The 23,693-nt window shown below is 42.0% G+C and overlaps 1 protein-coding gene across 1 annotated transcript; it reads right to left on the reverse strand.

Annotated features, from left to right (window-relative positions):
• Positions 1-4,273: 4,273 nt before the first annotated feature.
• LOC129851434 (troponin I, slow skeletal muscle-like) lies at positions 4,274-15,973 on the reverse strand. The gene is made up of 5 exons (XM_055917958.1): positions 15,923-15,973; positions 15,689-15,820; positions 15,505-15,594; positions 14,030-14,206; positions 4,274-4,770 (listed from the first exon to the last, which is right to left on the reverse strand). The coding sequence occupies exons 1-5, from the start codon at positions 15,929-15,931 to the stop codon at positions 4,666-4,668; spliced, it is 513 nt and encodes a 170-aa protein (XP_055773933.1). The 5' UTR covers positions 15,932-15,973; the 3' UTR covers positions 4,274-4,665.
• Positions 15,974-23,693: the final 7,720 nt, after the last annotated feature.

Raw genomic sequence — 23,693 nt, forward strand, 5'->3', positions numbered from 1 at the left:
CCAGACTCCATTACTATGTGAATGCTATTGGTCCATAATCATATCCAGTGGGTATAGCCAAGGTTGTGAGCCTTGCGTCACCACTCAGAATACTATAAGATGCATGTGTCTAAGTTTACCGTTTTGCAGTTATTATTAACCCTGCTGTTGTGTTCCTTTCATGTTAATTCATTCTGTGTTCCCGGTCCAAAATGACCGCCCCATTATAGCTGATTATACATCCATAATAATACATATATTGTCACTTTCCTTTGTGTTGGATCTTTTTATCAACTTCAGTTCTTGTGAACATTACAAGTTTTGCACTTCTATTTTCTATTTATATATTTTTCTATTTAGGCCTGTAGGCCTCATTGACCTGAGCTCATACAACTCGTTTTGGAGTAAAACAAAAGCGTAATGTATGGATTATTTAGACAAATACTCAGATGAAACATATTGTGCTATTTATCACAGGTTACTTTGTGTCAAAGTTTAACAAGGACTCTCTCCTCCTCACCAGTGTCATGATCAAAGATATGATCAAGAGCCTCACATACAGTATATCTATATATTATTGAAACAATGTTGCGATTGTTTGTGAGAATGCCAACAGGTGTGGTTCCCGTGGGGGAAAGATTCTATTTGGGAAAGGTTCCCGTGGGAGTTGCCATGGAAGCCAAGAAGGGGAGTGAGGTGTGTGTGCATGTGCTCAAACACACATGCATTTTTATTTCATTTTTTACCTTTATTTAACTAGGCAAGTCAGTTAAGAACTAATTCTTATTTACAATGACAGCCTACCAGGGACCAGTGGGTTAACTGCCTTGTTCACGGCAGATTTTTACCTTGTCAGTTCGGGGATTCAATCCAGCAACCTTTTGGTTACGGGTCCAACATCCTAAACTTGGCTACCTGCCGTCCCAAATGCATCAGGGAGCTCTGGTAGAGGAAGTGTGTCCATCTGATGAATGGGCATGTGCCTGAACTCAATTTTATACACTAACTGTAGTCTCACCCATTCATTTCTAATGACTGGTCATTTTTGACCGGGAACACCACAGGTGTACAAAAGTTAAATAAAACACCCAAAAGGTAATGAAAATCATCTAAATCAGGGGTGTCAAACTCATTCCACGGAGGGCCTAGTGTCTGCAGGTTTTTGTTTTTTCCTTTCAATAAAGCCCTAGACAACCAGGTGTGGAGAGTTCCTAACTAATTAGTGATGTTAATTCATCAATCAAGTATAAGGGAGGAGCGAAAACCCGCAGACACTCGGCCCCCCGTGGAATGAGTTTGACACCTGTGATCTAAATGTATCTTGTATTTTCAGATGCCCTGTGTGGACAGAGTCATGGAACCTTAAATGAACTACATTTTTTAGAGAGAAAACTAAATTGGTCCAATTCGACCAGAACACAGCAGGAGGGTTAAGAGGCTAAGGCTCAAAGAGCCAATATCTCCAAATCAATGTCCTAGCATTAAATGACTGAGTTCCCCATAGCTCAGAGATGCACAGTTAGAGACCGAGCATATATTCTATGTATATTATGAACAACATTTCACCAAATAATCATTCAAGGAATATTACTCAGAAATGTGAGGACTACGGTTCATGTACATTTAAAAGTAATCATATGTATTACAGTTACAGAAATTAGAATACAATTAACAGATGGCACATACATGAAATCTTCACAATAAAAATAATACAAAATATCTTAAATCTTAACAGCATAGAAAATTCACCACTAAGACATAGAAATGTTTACCAATAACTCCATGATCTAAGTTAATACCCTGCTATCATTCTTCCAAGAGCGTCCCAGTATGTCCTACTATCTAGTTAAAATCACTTTGCATGGCCCAAAACATTACAATAAAATAAATAAAACTTAACATGCATTCTCCAATCTAATCACCCACCACACCTCAACACTTTATGATAGGAGCACACCCCGTGTGTTGCTCCTTTTTGAACTATCCTTTGTCCGACGAACAGAACACAGTGTTTCTGTACAGTGTTTCTGTAACAATAAATCCATAGCACTTAAAGTACAATGAAACATATCAAAATGCATAGCTCTTTATGAACTCTTGAAACAATCCAAACAATTTGTTCCAAACAATAACGTTAATTCTGAATTATGTATGCAACAACACACAACCCGTTATCAGGGAACCAGTGTCCAAAGGGTATTTTCGAGAATACTGTCACACCTTCTTTACAGAGAATTGTTAGGCTTTTATGATGGAATTGATCCGTGGTAATAAAACTGAGATCAGCACTACAGTAAATGAACATCCACATATGCTAATGTGGTTATAGAAAAACAGTCCTCTTGTCTTTGTAACTGAACTGGGTAACAATTTATAATAACCTTCATGAATAATACTGCCCTTATGCATACATACCTGGCCTTATCATGACAGACATGAGGTTAAATGCTAAATTAGATACAAGTGATATTACAGTATCTAGTGATACTGCATATCCCTCCATACTTGTACTGAAGGACTTGAGAACTCAGGGACAAAGCCTGACTGCAAAGCCATGTACTCTTCACAGAAATATCCCATTGAATGAAAAGTCCAAGTTACAGACGATTCAAGTTAGGATGCAGTCCACAGTTAATAAATTCCTTTCAGCTACTAATGCAACATTGTCAGGCCTACTACAAGTTTGAATGGAAATCTGAACACAGACTATCCTACAGCATTGATCTTTCGTTCCGCACTTAGGTAACACTGCCCTCTACCCTCACTGCAGTTACTGCTCTGAGACTGAGGTGGGCCCTGTTGAGACATAACCCCTTAACCCTAATCAAACTCCCTCTGCACTTGTGTAGAGATATGAGAGGAGTGGATGGGTTTGAGCACTATTTCACAAGTAGTTGGTAAATAGGTTAATACCTGGTAACAATAATTGTAACAAAGCACACCCTGTCATGACGACCATTTACATGTTATGACTATGTTTCATTATTTGGGTGTTTTTGGAGCCTTTGCTCGTGTTTTTTTTTCAGAGTACCCGTACTGCACAACGAGGATGAGGAAAGGAATCTCTCATTGGGGTAAGTCTGGACCCTTCTATAAAATACCATTTACATTAAAAAAAATATATTTGGTTCTGAAAAGCTTACCTTCTGTAATGTTCCACCTGGCCTATCAAAGGGAAAGGCAAAGCTACTACCATATTGCTTATACCTCTCAAATAATTTCAGATCTAAATCTGGTGTTGTTTCCGGACAGGGCCAATGTTTAGTACCCTGGCCTACAAAAAGTTCTCAGTAGACAAAGAGCTATGGTAATATTTTTCATTTTCTATTTGACTCTGATACAAAGGAGTACCATCTGTCTATTGAAAATAATGATGCCATGTTTGAGTCCATGTTTGTTCATGAATGTATAATGTCCTACAGTATTGCTTTCTGATGATTGGAGTAAGGTTTTGAAATATTTAGTTATATTCTTTTACGTCAGTCATTTCAAGACAATCATAATTTAATTTACCCATTAATGTTTTCTTTCTGATCTGGTTGTTACTTTCGTAAGGACACCACCAGGAGAGTGTAGTTTTTACTTTTGTAAGGACACCACCAGGAGAGTGTAGTCGTTACTTTTGTAAGGACACCATCAGGAGAGTGTAGTTGTTACTTTCGTAAGGACACCATCAGGAGAGTGTAGTTGTTACTTTCGTAAGGACACCACCAGGAGAGTGTAGTTGTTACTTTCATAAAGACACCATCAGGAGAGTGTAGTTGTTACTTCGTAAGGACACTACCAGGAGAGTGTAGTTGTTATTTCGTAAGGACACTACCAGGAGAGTGTAGTTGTTACTTTCATAAAGACACCATCAGGAGAGTGTAGTTGTTACTTCGTAAGGACACTACCAGGAGAGTGTAGTTGTTATTTCGTAAGGACACTACCAGGAGAGTGTAGTTGTTACTTCGTAAGGACACTACCAGGAGAGTGTAGTTGTTACTTTCATAAAGACACCATCAGGAGAGTGTAGTTGTTACTTTCATAAAGACACCATCAGGAGAGTGTAGTTGTTACTTTCATAAAGACACCATCAGGAGAGTGTAGTTGTAATTTCGTAAGGACACTACCAGGAGAGTGTAGTTGTTACTTTCATAAAGACACCATCAGGAGAGTGTAGTTGTTACTTTCATAAAGACACCATCAGGAGAGTGTAGTTGTGTGAATGGTATGCACTCTAGTAGATACTTTACAGTTATCATTTGGTGTTGAACGCTAACAATAGTCGGATGAACTAAATAACACATTTGCATAAACAATAATATTTTTTATTGTAGTAGAAGGATATGCCACAATGAATGTACATCAAGCAAAACATCTACAGCATCTACAGCTTTAAAGTAAAGCTGGCTTATCTTACTTTATCATTTATTCTCAGGCCAATATTATCAGTGAGGAGCAGAAATTGTCTTCATGCCCTTTTTCACCCATAACAAAATAACATAAAATTGTGATTAGCTAACAGCTTGTGCTGTATAAACCATGCTGAACAAAGAATAAAACAATTGTATTAATCGCACTGAAAGACAAAGTAGATACATTCACAAGAGATTAAAAGGCCAACCGTTCGTACATTTTGAATGTCCGGGACTAATAAAAATGAAAGAAACAAGGAAACCAAATGTTTAGTATTCTCTTCTGAGTCTATGGGGCGGGGCCTTTCGCTGCGTCAAACATCTTCTTTCTTCCCTCCATGCCAGACATGGCCTCCACATTCTTCCTCCAGTCACTGACCTCTACTGTCTTCTCCTGCAGGCACACAGACAATGGCAGTCACTATCATGACAGTAGAATTTCAGTTTGTCAGTCCTATGGCTGGTCAGCTTCAAGGTACAGAACAAACTGTTAGATTGTGTCATATATGTACAGACTCAGGGAAACATTGACCTGACAATTTAATCAAAACTCCAAACAAAACTCCAGACAGTATATTATTAAAAAAATAACAGCAAAAGTCATCGTTGCATCACACTATTTGTAAAAGCGGCTAGCAGAAACTCGTGAGAGCGATCGACTGTGAATGACCTTACCCATTATTAACTTATGGTGATTGCTTAGTTTCTGCTCACTACAGTGTTGTCCGGTTAGAACACCATGTTGAGGCCCATTACTCTTGATAGTCACCACCACACACACACACACACACACACACACACACACACACACACACACACACACACACACACACACACACACACACACACACACACACACACACACACACACACACACACACACACGTGCACACACACACACACACACACACACACACACACGTGCACACACACACACACACACACACGTGCACACACACACATGCACACACACACGTGGACAGACACGTGCACACACACGTGCACACACATGTGCGCACACACGCGCGCACACACGCGCGCACACACACGCGCACACACACACGTGCACACACGTACACACACACGTGCACACACACACACGTGGACACACACACACACGTGGATTCACACACACACACACACACGTGGACACAGCTGCTCCTATTGAAGGTAGTTCTTTAGATGTGATAATCCAAATGACTTGGAATAGTATTTTTTGTGCTTGTATAAGGCAAAGATTTGCACACATGTAAACAGTATTAGTTAACTATGCAATGTATATGCACATGAATAAATGGCAAATGGCAATGCACTTTAAGACATCTACAAAGGGCTATAAACCCAGCGTCAATATAATAATATAACTTAACATTCACCTCTTGGAGCGAGGAGCTAATTGCTTACATTTACATTTAAGTCATTTAGCAGACGCTCTTATCCAGAGCGACTTACAAATTGGAAAGTTCATACATATTCATCCTGGTCCCCCCGTGGGAATTGAACCCTGGTCCCCCGTGGGAAATGAACCCACAACCCTGGCGTTGCAAGCGCCATGCTCTACCAACTGAGAAGGGACAATATTTATGGCACTCTCTCTCCAGCCTGTTGTGAGAATTTCCAGGGCTGAGATCTTATCTGATCTGCCCCCACAAGGTCGTAAATTACTTTGCGCATGAGCAAGCTTCAAGAAAATCTAATCAAATCAATTCAGTAGTGTCTGGGATGACTCTGGATGCTCACCTTAATAAAGGCCACTATGGAAAACACTGCTGTAGCGTTTTCATGCAAAAGAATGTTTACCAATGCAACAATTAAACAACTTCTGTAAAATAACTTGTGCAACCAATGTAATAATAACACTGATGGCAGTACGGAATAATACTACATACGATAAATAATACACAAAGCAGCATTGGCAACTCTGACATTAAATAATAGTTACAGCCATACAGTAAAACATATGGCTGAAACTTATCAAAATACCTTTAAGTCATTAGTGGTAATTACCTATTATTACACAGCATGTAAAACCAGCAATAAACCCCCCTGCAACTTACATTTCTATACACGCACAACATTCAGACATTGGTGTTACTGTCAACAATAAAAAGTCCTCAGAAAACGTGTCTTCTCCCTTCAGACGACGATAACACTCTGACCTGAGTGGACGGGTGCAGTGTCCAGATGCGCATTTCCAGGTGCTCTGATTGGTCGGGAATGGCAGGGCCATGATGGGTGAGGGATAACTAAGGTAGGCTGAACAGCCAAACTAACGGGACTTAAGGGAAACTGAAGGAACTGTTAGGGAAACTTCGGTACAGAGGGGAGGAGCAGGAAAGCCTTTATTTTACAGCCACCACAATATTTCTTATGGAAATATGTGACCCGATTCAGGAAACTAGGCGTATGTCGCAAGTCACGACTTTACAGGAGAGCCGTTTGAACGTAAAAATATATTTTTATCAAAATGCGTTTTTTTTGGGCAGAAATGCCTTCTCGAACATGTGAACTTTCATGTGCTTAAATAAGAAATGTTTATGCCATCTGTAAATACGAATAAAGTTGTTAACTTCTCTGGGATAGGTGGCAGTATTTTCACGTCCGGATGAAAAGCGTGTCCAAAGTAAACTGCCTGCTTCTCAGGCCCAGAACCTAAGATATGCATATTATTAGTGGATTTGGATAGAAAACACTCTGAAGTTTCTAAAACTGTTTGAATCATGTCTGTGAGTATAACAGAACTTATTTGGCAGGCGAAACCCCCGAGTACAAACCATTCAGAATGTATTTTTTCTCATTCAAGGATTTTTCATTGGGAGTCCTTATTTCTAAGGGACCTTCTTGCAGTTCCTATCGCTTCCACTGGATGTCAACAGTCTTTAGAAATTGGTTGAGGTTTTTACTTTGAGAAATGAAGAAGTAGCCATATCCAGAATGAGGCTCGAGGGAAGTGTACTATTTGTTAGAGGCGCGTGACCTGAAAGCTAGCTACACTTTGTTTTCCTCCAGTATTGAACAAAGTATATCCCGTCTTCAATTTTATTGATTATTTACACAAAAAAATACCTAAAGTTGTATTACAAAAGTAGTTTGAAATGTTTGGATAAAGCTTACAGGTAACTTTTGAAATATTTGTAATCACGTTGCGCAAGTTGGAACCGGTGTTTTTCTGGATCAAACACGCCAAATAAATGGACATTTTGGATATATATTGACGGAATTAATCGAACAAAAGAACCATTTGTGATGTTTATGGGACATATTGGAGTGCCAACAGAAGAAGCTCGTCAAAGGTAAGGCATGAATTATATCTTTATTTCTACGTTTTATGTTGCAGCTCAACGCACCAGGCTTCCAGTACATCTCCTCAGTCCGGTGAGACCTGTTCCGGCTCCACGTAAGAAGCCTCCAGTGATGAACCATGGCCCGGAGCCTCCAGTGATGATCCATGGCACGGAGCCTCCAGTGATGATCCACTGCACGAAGCCTCCAGTGATGATCCATGGCACGAAGCCTCCAGTGATGATCCATGGCCCGGAGCCTCCAGTGATGATCCATGGCACGGTCCCCGGTCCGGAGTCTGCAGCGACGGTCCCCGGTCCGGAGCCAGCAGCGACGGTCCCCGGTCCGGAGCCAGCAGCGACGGTCCCCGGTCCGGAGCCAGCAGCGACGGTCCCCAGTCCGGAGCCTCCAGCGACGGTCTCCAGTTCGGAGATTACAGGGAGGGTTCCTAGCCTGCAGTCCCCGACGACGATCTACGGTCCGGAGGTCCCGGCGACGATCCCTGCACCAGAGGCACCACCGAAGTGGGGGGAGCCTCAAGCAGAGCAAGGGTCGGCGTCCCGCACCGGAGCCTCCACCGAGAGTAGATTCCCACCCGGACCCTCCCCTATAGGTTCAGTGTAGGGGGGGGGGGGGGGGGGGTACTGTCACGTCCTCACCTTAGAGATCCTTATTATTCTCTATGTTTGGTTAGGTCAGGGTGTGACTCGGGTGGGAAAGTCTATGTTTTCTATTTCTTTGTTTTTGGCCGAGTGTGGTTCCCAATCAGAGGCAGCTGTCTATCGTTGTCTCTGATTGGGGATCATATATAAGTTGTCATTTTCCTTTTGGGTTTTGTGGGATCTTGTTTTCTGTTTAGTGTCTGTGCCTGACAGAACTGTTCGCTTTCGTTTTTTTGTCTTTGTTATTTTGTTTTGGTGTCATCAATAAAAAGACAATGTACGCCTACCACGCTGCGCCTTGGTCCACTCTTTCTCCCACAAACAAGAGACATTACACCAACATTAAAGTGACATTTCTAAACAAACGACCCCAAGTTAAAGCTTGCTGTAGCTAGTTAACGTTAGCTGATGTTAGATGGCTGACTTGCTAGCTAACGTTAGCATTGAACCTAACTTATTTAGTTAACTTTAGCCATGACAATTGGTTTGTATTGCTAATAACATTACTCTATGGATTGGGACTATAGTACATTTTTTAGCTAGATAACGTTAACGTGACATGTCTGAACAAAAGACCCCAAATTAAAGCTTGCTGTTAGCTAGCTGCGGTTAGATGGCTTGCTAACTGATGTTAACATTGAACCTAATTTATTTGGTTAACTTTAGCTCTGACAATCGGTTTGTATTGCTAGTAGCGTTACTCTATGGATTGGGATTATAGTTCACTTTTTAGCTAGCTAACGTGACATGTCTAAACAAAATACCTCAAGTTAAAGCTTGCTGTTAGCTAGCTAACATTAGCTGAGGTTAGATGGCTACTTGCTAGCTAACATTAATTTACGTGTATGAATTGTGTGATGTTTTCTCAGAATGCCATTTCACATTGCTAGTTATAGTCTAATGTTAGCTAGCTAACATTGAACCTATTTGGTTAACTTTAGGTAGCTATGACACTGGGTTTATATTGCTAGTTAAAGCTTTCTGCTAGCTAGCCAGCTGACGTTAGATGGCTGGCTAGCTAGCTAACATTACGTGTTTGAAGTGTGTGTAGTGATATCTCAGAATGCCATTTCGCATCTATTGTATAATAATGCTAAAATATTTGCCTGGATTTTGTATTTCAGCATCAGTAGAGCACGCCTGACTCTCCTCCACGAGTCATACAGGGAGAATAGTTTAATGCCTCCCATCAAATAGAAAGCTGGCCCAAGCAAGCAAAGGCAGCAGCAACTACATGCACCATTTCTTCACCAACTACGGAGTTGGGGAAACAAGTGTGGACCTGAATTGTGATAACTGCAGTGGCCAAAGCAAGAACAAGTTTGTGCTCTGGTATTGTGTGTGGCGGACCATGCACAAGCTCCACAACAGTCTGGATCTTCACTTCCTGATCACAGGCCACACCAAGTTTGCCCCCGACTTGTGCTTCGGCCTCATCAAGCAACGCTTCAGATAGACCAGAGTGAACACTTTGTCTGAGATTGCTGGTGTTGTGAAGGACAGCACTGTGACAGGGGTCAACATTCCACAGCTATTTGGACTTGAGGATGGTATGGTGCTGGTGGAAAGCTATTGCTGGCAACATCACCCGACTCGATACTTCAGGCCGCTGCCACAGATCAAGCAGTACCAGCACTTCAGGTGAAAATCCTTTTCATTGCACTGCATGACGTTATTCTTCTTATCTAAACTTGGGAGGTGAATTGATGTTTTGCAGGGTTGTAATGTCTTCTGACAGCTTCTATGCTCTGGAGCCTGGCGTTGTTGTCGCCTAGGAGCGTTCGGACTGTCGGGACCAGGTTTCAGATGCTGTGCAACGCTGACATCCTTCCTGCCATAGATGGTCTGCCTATACTTGCACCACCTGGACTGGACACAGCTAGACAAACATATATTTTAGAGAAGATCAGGGAGTTTGCGACAACGAGGCTATGGACATCACATGCCCTGCACCAAAGTTTTACTGCTAACCTACAAAACATTACATGGGCTTGGTCCTGCCTATCTTTCCGATTTGGTCCTGCTGTACGTACCTACATGTACGCTACAGTCACAAGACGCAGGCCTCCTTACTGCCCTAGAATTTCTAATCAAATAGCTGGAGGCAGGGCTTTCTCCAGTAGAGCTCCATATTTATGGAATGGTCTGCCTACCCATGTGAGAGACGCAGACTCGGTCTCGACCTTAATGAAGACTCATCTCTTCAGTAGGTCCAATGATTGAGTGTAGTCTGGCCCATGAGTGTGAAGGTGAACGGAAAGGCACTAGAGCAACAAATCACCCTTGCTGTCTCTGCCTGGCCGGTTCCGCTCTCTCCACTGGGATTCTCTGCCTCAAACCCTATTACGTGTGCTGAGTCACTGGCTTACTGGTGCTCTTCCATGCTGTCCCTAGGAGGGGTGCGTCACTTGAGTGGGTTGAGTCACTGACGTGGTCTTCCTGTCTGGGTTGGCGACCCCCCCTTCTTCGGATTCATGCCAAGGGGGAGATCTTTGTGGGCTATACTCGGGCCTTGTCTCAGGATAGTAAGTTGGTGGTTGAAGATATCCCTCTAGTGGTGTGGGAGCTGTGCTTTGGCAAAGTGGGTGGGGTTATATCCTACCTGTTTGGCCCTGTCCGGGGGTATCGTCGGACGGGGCCGTAGTGTATTCCGACCCCTCCAGTCTCAGCCTCCAGTATTTATGTTGCAATAGTTTATGTCGGGGGGCTAGGGTCAGTCTGTTTTATCTAGACTATTTCTCCTGTCTTATCCGGTGTCCTATGTGAATTTGGGTATGCTCTCTCTAATTCTGTCTCCCTCTCTTTCTTTCTCTCGGAGGACCTAAGCCCTAGGAACATGCCTCAGGGCTACCTGGCCTGATGACTCCTTGCTGTCCCCAGTCCACCTGGTCATGCTGCTACTCCAGTTTCAACTGTTCTGCCTGCGGCTATGGAACCCTGACCTGTTCACCGGATGTGCTACCTTGTGCGGAAGAGATTGTGATTATTATTATTTGACCCTGCTGGTCATCTATGAACATTTGAACATCTTGGCCATGTTCTGTTATAATCTCCACTTGGCACAGCCAGAAGAGGACTGGCCAACCCTCATAGCCTAGTTCCTCTCTAGGATTCTTCCGAGGTTTCGACCTTTCTAGGGAGTTTTTCCTATCGACCGTGCTTCTACACCTGCATTGCTTGTTGTTTGGGGTTTTAGGCTGGGTATCTGTACAGCACTTTGTGACATCAGCTGATGTAAGAAGGGCTTTATTAATACATTTGATTGATTGACCCAAGTCAAGGGCAGGACAGAAACATGCTCTCCGAATATAAATTTCCTGTTCATGCGTGGTTCGGACGGACCAGTAATCAGCACTATCTGCAGTGCCTCTATTCAAATGACTCTCTCCTAACCCACACGCCATATGTTGCTGCTACTATTTTTGATTTACTTTTATCCTGCTGCTCAGTCACTTTACCCCTGATTGTATGCATACAACTACCTTGTGTATCACTGATATCTTTATTGATATTGTTCTTGAAAATACTGTATATTATTTTATTTTGACACAATATACTTCTAGTATTGCTACTATGCAAGTAACCATTTGGCTGTACCATTTACACCTTCTGCAGAGACCCATTCACTTAGCAAGACTTAGCAAAATATTGATGTGTAAAATTATTATTGATATGTGTGGTTGTAACATGATTTTGTGACATACTACAACAATATCATTTGACCGTATCAAGTGTCCACCACATACATATATGGCTGCATGGCCTTAACTTATGTATGGAATACTATGTGATAAGTGTGCATGTAACAGTATATAAAGCATGTGAATGTACTGGTGTGAGGGCATGGGCAGTGGTCAAAGTTACTTAAGTAAAAATACTTCTTAACTTCTTGACTCACGGATCCCTTTAGCGGGATCATTTTCGTAAACAACCGCTGAATTGTAGAGCGCCAAATTTTAAAAAAATACTCAAAATATTTATAATCATGAAATCACAAGTGAAATATACCAAAACACAGCTTAGCTTGTTGTTAATCCACCTATCGTGTCAGATTTAGAAAATATGCTTTACAGCGAAAGCAATCCAAGCGTTTGTGAGTTTATCAATCACTAGACAAAACAGTAAGAACAGCTAGCCGCAAATTAGCTTGGTCACGAAAGTCAGAAAAGCAATAGAATTAATCGCTTACCTTTGATGATCTTCGGATGTTTGCACTCACGAGACTCCCAGTTACACAATAAATGTTATTTTTGTTCGATAAAGATGATATTTATAAGCAAAAAACCTCCATTTGGTTTGCGCGTTATGTTCAGAAAACCACAGGCTCGTGCCGGTCCTGAAGGGCAGACGAAAATTCCAAAAAGTATCCGTAATGTTCGTAGAAACATGTCAAACTTTTTTTATAATCAATCCTCAGGTTGTTTTTAACATACATAATCTATAATATTTAAACCGGACGGTAAACTATTCAATACTACAGAGAAAGAAAATGTTGCGCTACAACTCTCGCGCGCAGGAACTAATCAAAGGACACCTGACGCGTTTTGATAAATCTCGCTCATTTTTCAAAATAAAAGATTGAAACTATGTCTAAAGCCTGGTCACAGCCTGAGGAAGTCATTGGAAAATGAATCTGGTTGATACCCCTTTAAATGGAGGAGGGGCAGGCAATGGAACAGGGATTTTCCAAATAAAAGGCACTTCCAGGTTAGATTTCCTCAGGTTTTCGCCTGCAAAATCAGTTCTGTTATACTCACAGACAATATTTCTGACAGTTTTTGGAAACTTTAGAGTGTTTTCTATCCTAATCTGTCAATGCTATGCATATTCTGGGCCTGAGAAATAGTCTGTTTACCTTGGGAACGTTATTTTTCCATAAAATAAAAATAGTGCCCCCTAGCTGAAAGAGGTTAAAGTACCACTTAAGTATTTTTTGAGGGTATCTGTACATTACTTTACTTTTTATATTTTTGGCAACTTTTACTTTTACTTCACTACATTCCTAAATAAAATAATGTACGTTTTACTCCATACATTTTCCCTGACACCCAAAAGTACTCGTTACATTTTGTCAGGAAAATTGTCCAATTCACACACTTATCAAGAGAACATCCCTACTGCATCTGATCTGGCAGACTCAATAAACACAAATGCTTCGTTTGTAAATTATGTCTGAGTGTTGGTGTGTGCCCCCTCATCTTCCTCAGGTGCATAGCGTTTTTTTGTGGCGGTCTGGGCTGAGGTGGGTAGTGACAGGCGTCTCTTGGCAAGAAACACAGACTCCTCTTAGCGGCATCTCAACATGTCAACTATAGCAGGCCAGAATCCGGTGATTCTAAGGGCCATGTTAAAACATCTAGCTGGAGCCGTCTGGGTGGTTGGCTGTAGATGCCCTCACACACTAGTGACTTAATGCTACTTTGGTCAAACTCCACTACAAGCGGTCTGGCAAGAACCAGTCAGATGTTCCAAATCCATAGTTTTATTCTATAGTTCACCAGCACACATTAGTACACACAAAGATCACTTCTTTAAAATAGACACTGAAAACTTGGTTTAGAGCCAAACTTGCATGACTTAAGGGAAACTGAAGGGACTGTGAGGGAAAGTCAGGTAGAGAGGAGCAGGACAGACTTTTTTTTACACTAATGCTTGCTACCTTTGGTCTGATGAGGACCCACTAAATATACCACGGCAAACAAAACATACCTTCTCTGTGTCCTCCTTCTTGACTGACTTCAGGTTTGTCCGGAGGTCCATGGAGACCTTGTGTTTGGAGCCTAGAAGGGAGCGCAGGATGGCATCAGCAGAGACCCTCACCCTCCTCAGATTGGGCCGCTTGAACTTCCCCCTCAGGTCCAGAACCTTGATGTTCAGGTCCTTTATCTGCGGGACAGAAGAGGTGGACCATCATAGAGATAAAACTAAAGTTTCTTCAATCTTTATGGGCTACACAACAGACATCTGGGACCACAATGGAAATAAGTATTTGTTGTGCAATCTCTGCAATTTTTTTCTCTTTGCTATGAGACACGAAATTGAGCTCATGTGCATTCTGTTTCAATTGATCATCCTTGAGATGTTTCTACAACTTGAATGGAGTCCACCTGTGGTAAATTAAATTGATTGGACATGATTTGGAAAGGTACATCTTTCTATATAAGGTCCCATAGTTGGCAGTGCATGTCAGAGGAAAAACCAAGCCATGCGGTCAAAGGAATTGTCCGCACAGCTCCGAGACAGGATTGTGTCAAGGCACAGATCTGGGGGAAGGGTACCAAAAAATGTCTGCAGCATTGAAGGTCCCCGAGAACACAGTGGATAATAGTCTGTCCTCGTTTGCTACACTTACTATTGAGTTCCAAACTGCTTCTGGAAGCAACATCAGCACAACAACTGTTGGTCGGGAGCTTCATGAAATGGGTTTCCATGGCTGTGCAGCCACACACAAACCTAAAATCACCATGTGCAATGCCAAGTGTAGGCTGGAGTGGTGTAAAGCTCGACGCCATTGGACTCCGGAGCAGTGGAAATGCGTTCTCTGGAGTGATGAATCACGCTTCACCATCTGGCAGTACAACAAATGAATCAGGGTTGCCAGGTGAACTCTACCTGCCTGAATGCACAGTTACAACTGTAAAGTTTAGTGGAGGAAGAATGGTCTGGGGATGTTTTTAATGGTTCGGGCTAGGCCCCTTAGTTCCTTCGAAAGGAAATCTATAGCATACAATGACATTTAAGATGATACTGTGCTTCCAACAGTTTGGGGAAGGCCCTTTCCTGTTTCAGAATGACAATGCCCGTGCACAAAGCGAGGTCAATACAGAAATGGTATGTCAACATTGGTATGGAAGAACTTGACTGGCCTGAGCCCTGACCTCAACCCCATCGAACACCTTTGGGATGAATTGGAACGCAGACTGAGAGCCAGGCCTATTCGCCCAACATCAGTGCCCGACCTAACTTATGCTTTTGTGGCTGAATGGAAGCCAGTCCCCGCAGCAATGTTCCAACATCTAGTGGAAAGCCTTCCCAGAAGGGTTGAGGCTGTTATAGCAGCAAAGGGGGGGACCAACTCCATATTAATGCCCATGATGTTGGAATGAGACATTCGATGAGCAGGTGTCCACATACTTTTGGTCATGTAGTGTATGATTCAAGCAGCATCATGTAGGCTACGTTACCTCTCTGGTGTTGTGCATGACTTTGGCTTCAATGTCATATCGCTCCTCATCCACCACATCAACCTTGGCATGTAACTCCTGACATAACTCCTGTTCAGGAAATTAGAATTAGCAATGAGCTACCCAGCAGCCAGGACCATAAACAGTCAACAGGTTTATTGAACGTATGTATGGATGGGAGTACCTGGAGCTCAGCAAAGGACATGCCACCAATCTGTAAGGGAGGAGCTCTCTCTGCCAGATACCTCTCCTTCTCCTCCTCTTTATCCACTATCTCCTGCTCGATCTCCTCCTTCGCCTTGGCCACCATTAAGCTCTGAAAATACATTTAAGTTTGAAAATGCATTGCCACATATGATAGGTAGTTTCCAAATAGTCAAGTGTTATTGCTGTAGTCATAGTGTGGCTATAGACTCACCTTTAGCATGAGCTTACGGGAGGCAGAGATCTTCGACTTTTGCTTCAAAAATATTAAATCAATTTGATTAATTTAGTTATAGTCAAATTATGATTGACAGTATAATAATGTCTCAATTAATCAGAGTTTATCAGCATTTATGTAATACAATTAGAGCTCTTACCTCTTGTCTGTAAAGAAAAAACACATTTTAGTGTAAACATAATTTGGCATTAGAGATAAAGTATCTGAAATACATACCCGATGTGGCAGACAGAATTTATCAGGCAGTCATTGCTAGTGTTTCTTAAGATAACTGCCATGTGATGTCTGACCCTTCTCTTAAAGGGGACTGCTGGAAAAGAAAACAGAAACATGATATACTTACACTTGATCCGGCATCTTGGCAATGTAGATTCACCTAGAAGACAAAAATAAATCTTATTGTTTCTGAAGTGCTTGATGACAGAGACCACAAATCTACAGCAGTGGTTCCCAAACTTTTTATAGTCCCGTACCCCTTCAAACATTCAACCTCCAGCTGCGTACCCCCTCTAGCACCAGGGTCAGCACACTTTTTTTGCCACCATTGTAAGCCTGCCACACACACATAAGATACATTTATTAAACATAACAATGAGTGTGAGTTTTTGTCACAACCCGGCTCGTGGGAAGTGACAAAGCGCTCTTATAGGACCAGGGCACAAATAATTAATATAATAATAATCAATAATTGTGCATTTTATTTAGCCATCTTACATATCAAACCTTATTTGTTCATCAAAAATCGTGAATAACTCACCACAGTTTAATGAGAAGAGTGTGCTTGAAAGCAATGTTGGGTTGTATTGGAGAGAGTCTCAGTCTTAAATCATTTTTCACACACCTGCCTGTATTTGGTTTTGCTTGTGAGGGCCAAGAATCCACTCTCACATGGGTATATGGTTGCAAAGGGCATCAGTGTCTTAACAGCCCAATTTGCCAAGGCAGGATACTCTGAGCGCAGCTCTATCCCTGACAGTGGCTTCTGATTAAATTCAATTTTCACAGGACAGTTTGTTGCAATTTAGATTGAGGCTCTCTTGTTCAGATATCGGTAAGTGGACTGGAGGCAGGGAATCAAAGGGATACGCTTGAGTTCATTTTCACACAGAAAATCATACAATGATGGAAAGACCTGTGTGTTGTCCTTGTTAATGCAGACAGAGAAGAGCTCCAACCTCTTAATCATAGCCTCAATTTTGTCCTGCATATTGAATATAGTTGTGGAGAGTCCCTATAATCCTAGATTCAGATCATTCAGGTGAGAAAAAACCTCACCCAGATAGGCCAGTCGTGTGAGAAACTCGTCATCATGCAAGCATTCAGACATGTGAAAATGATGCTCAGCAAAGAAAACTTTAAGCTCGTTTCTCAATAAAAAAAAAAGAACATGCCAATACTTTACCCCTTGATAACCAGTACACTTCTGTATGTTGTAAAAGCATTACATGGTCACTGCCTATATTATTGCATAATGCAGGAAATACAGGAGAGTTCAGGAGCCTTGCTTTAACAAAGTTAACCATTTTCACTGTAGAGTCCAAAACGTCTTTCAAGCTTCCAGGCATTCTCTTGGCAGCAAGAGCCTCTCAGTGGATGCTGCAGTGTACCCAAGTGGCGTCGGGAGCAACTGCTTGCACACGCGTTACCACTCCACTATGTCTCCTTGTCATGGATTTTGCACCATCAGTACAGATACCAACACATCTTGACCACCAAAGTCCATTTGATGTCACAAAGCTGTCCAGTACTTTAAAAATATCCTCTCCTGTTGTGTTGTTTTCCAGTGGTTTGCAGAACAGGATGTCTTCCTTAATTGACCCCCCATAAACGTAACAGACATATACCAGGAGCTGTGCCAGGCCCACCACGCCTGTTGACTCATCCAACTGTAACGCATAGAATTCACTGGCTTGTATGCGAAGCAGCAAATGTTTCAAAACATCTCCTGCCATGTCACCGATGCGTCGTGAAACAGTGTTATTTGATGAAAGCATTGTCTGTATAGTTTATTTGGCCTTTTCCCCCAGCATTGTCCCATGTGGCTTGCCTGTCTTAGCCACTCGGTAGCTCACCATATAAGACGCTTCCAGACCCTTCTTATTAATGTTATCTGTTGCTTTTATACATGTCTTACTACTCGAAAGTCGTCTTAATTCTCGCTCAAAAAACTCCTGTGGCTTATTATTCAAATTGGCATGTTTCATTTCTAAATGTCTGCAGAAGAGTGAAGGTTTCATTGAGTTGTGAGATAGTACATTTGCACATATATGTCACGCCCTGACCTTAGAGAGCCTTTTTATGTCTCTATTTGGTTTGGTCAGGGTGTGATTTGGGGTGGGCATTCTATATTTTGTTTGCTATGATTTTGTGTTTCTATGTTTTGGCCGGATATGGTTCTCAATCAGGGACATCTGTCTATCATTGTCTCTGATTGGGAACCATATTTAGGTAGCCCTTTTTCCCTCCTTTCGTTGTGGGTAGTTGTCTTTGTTTGTGGCACTATAGCTCTTAAGCTTCACGGTCGTTTTGTATGGTTTATTGTTTTGTTGGCGTCATTTTAAATAAAGGGAAAATGTGCGCTTACCACGCTGCGCTTTGGTCCAGTTCTTTCGACGGCCGTGAAAATATAACACACTGCGGCTGAGGAAAGGCACTACTCCCAATATAGGTGAACCCCAAATCAATGTAGTTCTCATCATATTTGCGCCTCTTCAATGGTCCAATGTCCCTGTCTGTTGTTCGGTGATTTCTGGGTAAGGTGGCAGTAGCCCTTCGGCTGCATCAAATTCACAACTGTCAGTGTCCATGCTAGCTGGGCTAACAACAAATGTAGAATTACTAATGATAGCATTGGATGTGCGCGTGGAAGCAGAACAACTTGTGTCTTCGACAGGTGCAGTACTGCTGGTAGTAGCAGTACTAACAGTAGAGCTGGTATGTGTCTCTATGGACATGGGCCTTACTTTTTTTTAACCATTTATCAATTTTCGAGCAAACGGAATGAGCAGCAGCTACGTTTGGCTACATAGGGACAATTAGTGGAATTCTCGCCAGAGAGTAACGGTTAATGTGATTGGATGTTAATTATTTGACTAAGCTATCTGTATTTGACATTGTGTTGTTATTTCGCTGAACACCAGATGGTTCAATTTTATTTTTGGCAGTGAAACGAGGCTACTCAGCCGAGATAAAAACATCACCCAAATGTATAGCCCATTACATTATCACGGCTGTTATTCTCCACCTTCTACAGCACATTATCACGGCTGTTATTCTCCACCTTCTACAGCACATTATCACGGCTGTTATTCTCCACCTTCTACAGCACATTATCATGGTTTTTATTCTCCAGTAACTACATAACATTATCATGGTTGTTAATCGAGAACCTACTAAAGTACATTATCATGGATGTTATTCTCCACCAACTACAGTATATTATCATGGTTTGATATTCTCAACCAACTACAGTACATTATCATGGCTGTTATTCTCCACCAACTACAGTATATTATCATGGTTTGATATTCTCCACCAACTACAGTACATTATCATGGCTGTTATTCTCCACCAACTACAGTACATTATCATGGCTGTTACTCTCCACCAACTACAGTACATTATCATGGTTGTTACTCCCCACCAACTACAGTACATTATCATGGTTGTTACTCTCCACCAACTACAGTACATTATCATGGTTGTTACTCTCCACCAACTAAAGTACATTATCATGGTTGTTACTCTCCACCAACTACAGTACATTATCATGGTTGTTACTCTCCACCAACTACAGTACATTATCATGGCTGTTACTCTCCACCAACTACAGTACATTATCATGGTTGTTACTCCCCACCAACTACAGTACATTATCATGGTTGTTACTCCCCACCAACTACAGTACATTATCATGGTTGTTACTCTCCACCAACTACAGTACATTATCATGGTTGTTACTCTCCACCAACTACAGTATATTATCATGGTTTGATATTCTCCACCTACTACAGTACATTATCAACAGGTTAAAAGTGGTCACTCAGGGCTCCAAGTGGTTTACTTCACCAGACCCTACTACTACGGCTCACCCTCTGGCCTGGGGTCTGGAGCCTGGGTTATGGAGCCTGGTGTCTGGAGCCTGGTGTCTGGAACCTGGGTTATGGAGCCTGGTGTATGGAGTCTGCGGTCTGGAGCCTGATGCCTGGGGTCTGGAGACCGTGGCCCGTGGCCCGTCCCCCTTCTGCTGACAATGGCTCTCCCCCAGAAAATAAAGTGATGGCAGACAGAGGGAGAGGCATTCATCGGCTCTGGCGTGGTAACTATTCCAGACAGATAACAATCCCAGCTTTCTCCTGCTCATTTCCACTGGATAACGCTCCACAAATAGACCTGTCAGGCTGCCTTCTCCTTAAAGGGACCAGGAGGTTGGGATTAAGAGGTTCTTTTTTAGAATTTCCAATTCCATGAGGAATGTCGCAGTGTCCAGTTTAGATGGGAACCCAGTTTGAATTATTAGTAATATGAAACGATGTGGAATACTTAGAGGTTATGGAAATAACTGTTAAACATTTTAAACCTGTACAATTTCTTTAATTCTGTTGGAATTTATTGTCTGAGACAAATCTTTAATGTCACAGTCAAATCCCATAAAGAATATACAATTAATTGGAACAAAAGATCAATTGGAAAACTCAAATCAGTTGGAAACCTGAAAGTCAAAAATGAATTTCCCAAACAAATTAATTGTAAAAAGAAAATAAGGAAAACCTATATTTTATTTCCAGATTTTTCTAATAGGCCTATCCTTAAAATGTTTCATTTTGCCCTTATGTAAATTGTGTCAATATCTAAAAAGTTAAATAAATAGTAATTTACTCAATAATGGCCGATTTTCTACATACTGAAATACACAGATATTTATGATAATACATTTAATAATGTTCTGCAATTATACCTGAACCTCAAATTCAAAGAATACAGAAAAGCTTTATGTATTGTCTCCTCAATATCTGAATGAGAGAGGAGTCCTGTCTTACCTTCCTGTGCTGAGGTGGGAGATGTTCCGTAGAGGCTCAGAGTGCTGGGAAGTAGAATGCACCAGAGTATTTAGCTGTCTCCCATTGTCCTTCCTGCCCGTCACTGGGACCCCAGAATAGAACACACCCTAGGCTGGTCTCTCTTATCCACTGTTTATAAAGCTGAACTTTCCAGTCATACCTTTGGTTAGGAATGTTGGGGGTTGGACATTGTTATCTTATCTCAGTCACAGTGACTGACAAGCCAGCAATGAAAAGTATGTAAAGGAAGTTGTCCAAATAAACATAGCTCTGTATTTTATTCTCTTCAGACATTATGATGTAGCTTTGCTAAGTGATCCAGTAGGTTGGTTCTGCATGCAGTTTGGTTGCTGTGTTCTCTGTTGGCTGGTAAATGAGAGAGATTCTGCAGGCATTTTGGTTGCTGTGTTCTCTGTTGGCTGGTAATGAGAGAGATTCTGCAGGCAGTTTGGTTGCTGTGTTCTCTGTTGGCTGGTAATGAAAGAGATTCTGATGGCAGTTTGGTTGCTGTGTTCTCTGTTGGCTGGTAATGAAAGAGATTCTGCAGGCAGTTTGGTTGCTGTGTTCTCTGTTGGCTGGTAATGAGAGAGATTCTGCAGGCAGTTTGGTTGCTGTGTTCTCTGTTGGCTGGTAATGAGAGAGATTCTGCAGGCAGTTTGATTGCTGTGTTCTGTTGGCTGGTAATGAAAGAGATTCTGATGGCTGTTTGGTTGCTGTGTTCTCTGTTGGCTGGTAAATGAGAGAGATTCTGCAGGCATTTTGGTTGCTGTGTTCTCTGTTGGCTGGTAATGAGAGAGATTCTGCAGGCAGTTTGGTTGCTGTGTTCTCTGTTGGCTGGTAATGAGAGAGATTCTGCAGGCAGTTTGGTTGCTGTGTTCTCTGTTGGCTGGTAATGAGAGAGATTCTGATGGCAGTTTGGTTGCAGTGTTCTCTGTTGGCTGGTAATGAAAGAGATTCTGATGGCAGTTTGGTTGCAGTGTTCTCTGTTGGCTGGTAATGAAAGAGATTCTGATGGCAGTTTGGTTGCTGTGTTCTCTGTTGGCTGGTAATGAGAGAGATTCTGATGGCAGTTTGGTTGCAGTGTTCTCTGTTGGCTGGTAATGAAAGAGATTCTGCAGGCAGTTTGGTTGCTGTGTTCTCTGTTGGCTGGTAATGAGAGAGATTCTGATGGCAGTTTGGTTGCAGTGTTCTCTGTTGGCTGGTAATGAAAGAGATTCTGATGGCAGTTTGGTTGCAGTGTTCTCTGTTGGCTGGTAATGAAAGAGATTCTGATGGCAGTTTGGTTGCTGTGTTCTCTGTTGGCTGGTAATGAAAGAGATTCTGATGGCAGTTTGGTTGCTGTGTTCTCTGTTGGCTGGTAATGAAAGAGATTCTGCAGGCAGTTTGGTTGCTGTGTTCTCTGTTGGCTGGTAATGAGAGAGATTCTGCAGGCAGTTTGGTTGCTGTGTTCTCTGTTGGCTGGTAATGAGATAGGTTTTTCAGGCAGTTTGGCTGCTGTCAGTGCTTCACTTGTAAATTGGGAGGTGCCGGAACAAAGCATGAGTCCGGGAGGGTGGTGACCTGGGGGGCTCCGATGTATCAGAAATCAGAAGAAATGTATTGCATGCGTTATCATCACTTTTGTGAACAGGCATAGATAGAGCAGTAGAGTAGAGGCGCTTGCAGAAGTTGCACACATGGGGAAAAAAAATTGTAGCCTAGGGTCTGGGAAAATGTATGCCTTTAATCAATGCATTTCATACACTTCTAAATCACTTTAGATGATGCAGACTTTAGCAGAATCTTTTTTAATACCTCACAAATGATCGAAATGACAGGATACTTTGACACTGACAAACTGACAATCTGAGATGAATAAAAATGACCTTGTCTTGAGTACAGTACATCAGTATCTCCGTTCTAGGTGTGTGGAGACACACATATTGTACAATATGAGGAGGAAATTATAGTTCTAAAAAAGCTTTCCAGTTTCACTGACTCACCAAATGATGTGCAGCTCACTCACCGGTAATTGGCCAATGCACCAGTACCAAAAACGTATCTCTCTCTTGTTTTACATTGCTGTTCCCTCAATAGGCCTATTTGGAAGTTGATAACTTGGTAGCCTACCACAGACAGAGAAGAGTTCTCTTTTCAGCAGGAGATATTGCTTTCCAACCTGTGTTTTCACGCTATTGTATTTGAAATATTCCAAAGGCCTATTTTGGCTTCATGCTGTTCACTGACAGATCTGCAGCGTGTTTCCGACTGTAGGAATGCCTTGTGATTGGGCTACACACAATCCACAGCTTGGCTATAAACTATTGATCCTCTGTGGCTAAATTATAGGCCTACACCTGGTATAGTATTCTGAATTATTTCATTTCTTTCTGAACAGACAGCAGTAGTTAAATAACTGTGGCAAAAGTATTTCAATTCATCAGAGGTGCTGCAGCAACTCCAGCACTCTTCTTGCGGCTTTGACTCTATAAGGAAATAAATGATGAAGTTCAACGCTGGAGAGATGAGAGTTGCAGGCTCATGTCCATCAGAGCAGATAGAGAGAGATCATAGAATGGAACGCTTTTCTCTCTCACCACAGCAATGGCCACTCGTTGGTCTATATAGGCTACAATGTTGCACACACCGTAAACCTGGGCCGGCCCCAAAAAAATGAATCAGGCACTTTTTCACATTACATTATTTAA

This window comes from Salvelinus fontinalis, chromosome 3 (assembly GCF_029448725.1).
Source record: "Salvelinus fontinalis isolate EN_2023a chromosome 3, ASM2944872v1, whole genome shotgun sequence".
In the NCBI taxonomy this organism is placed as follows: Eukaryota; Metazoa; Chordata; class Actinopteri; order Salmoniformes; family Salmonidae; genus Salvelinus; species Salvelinus fontinalis.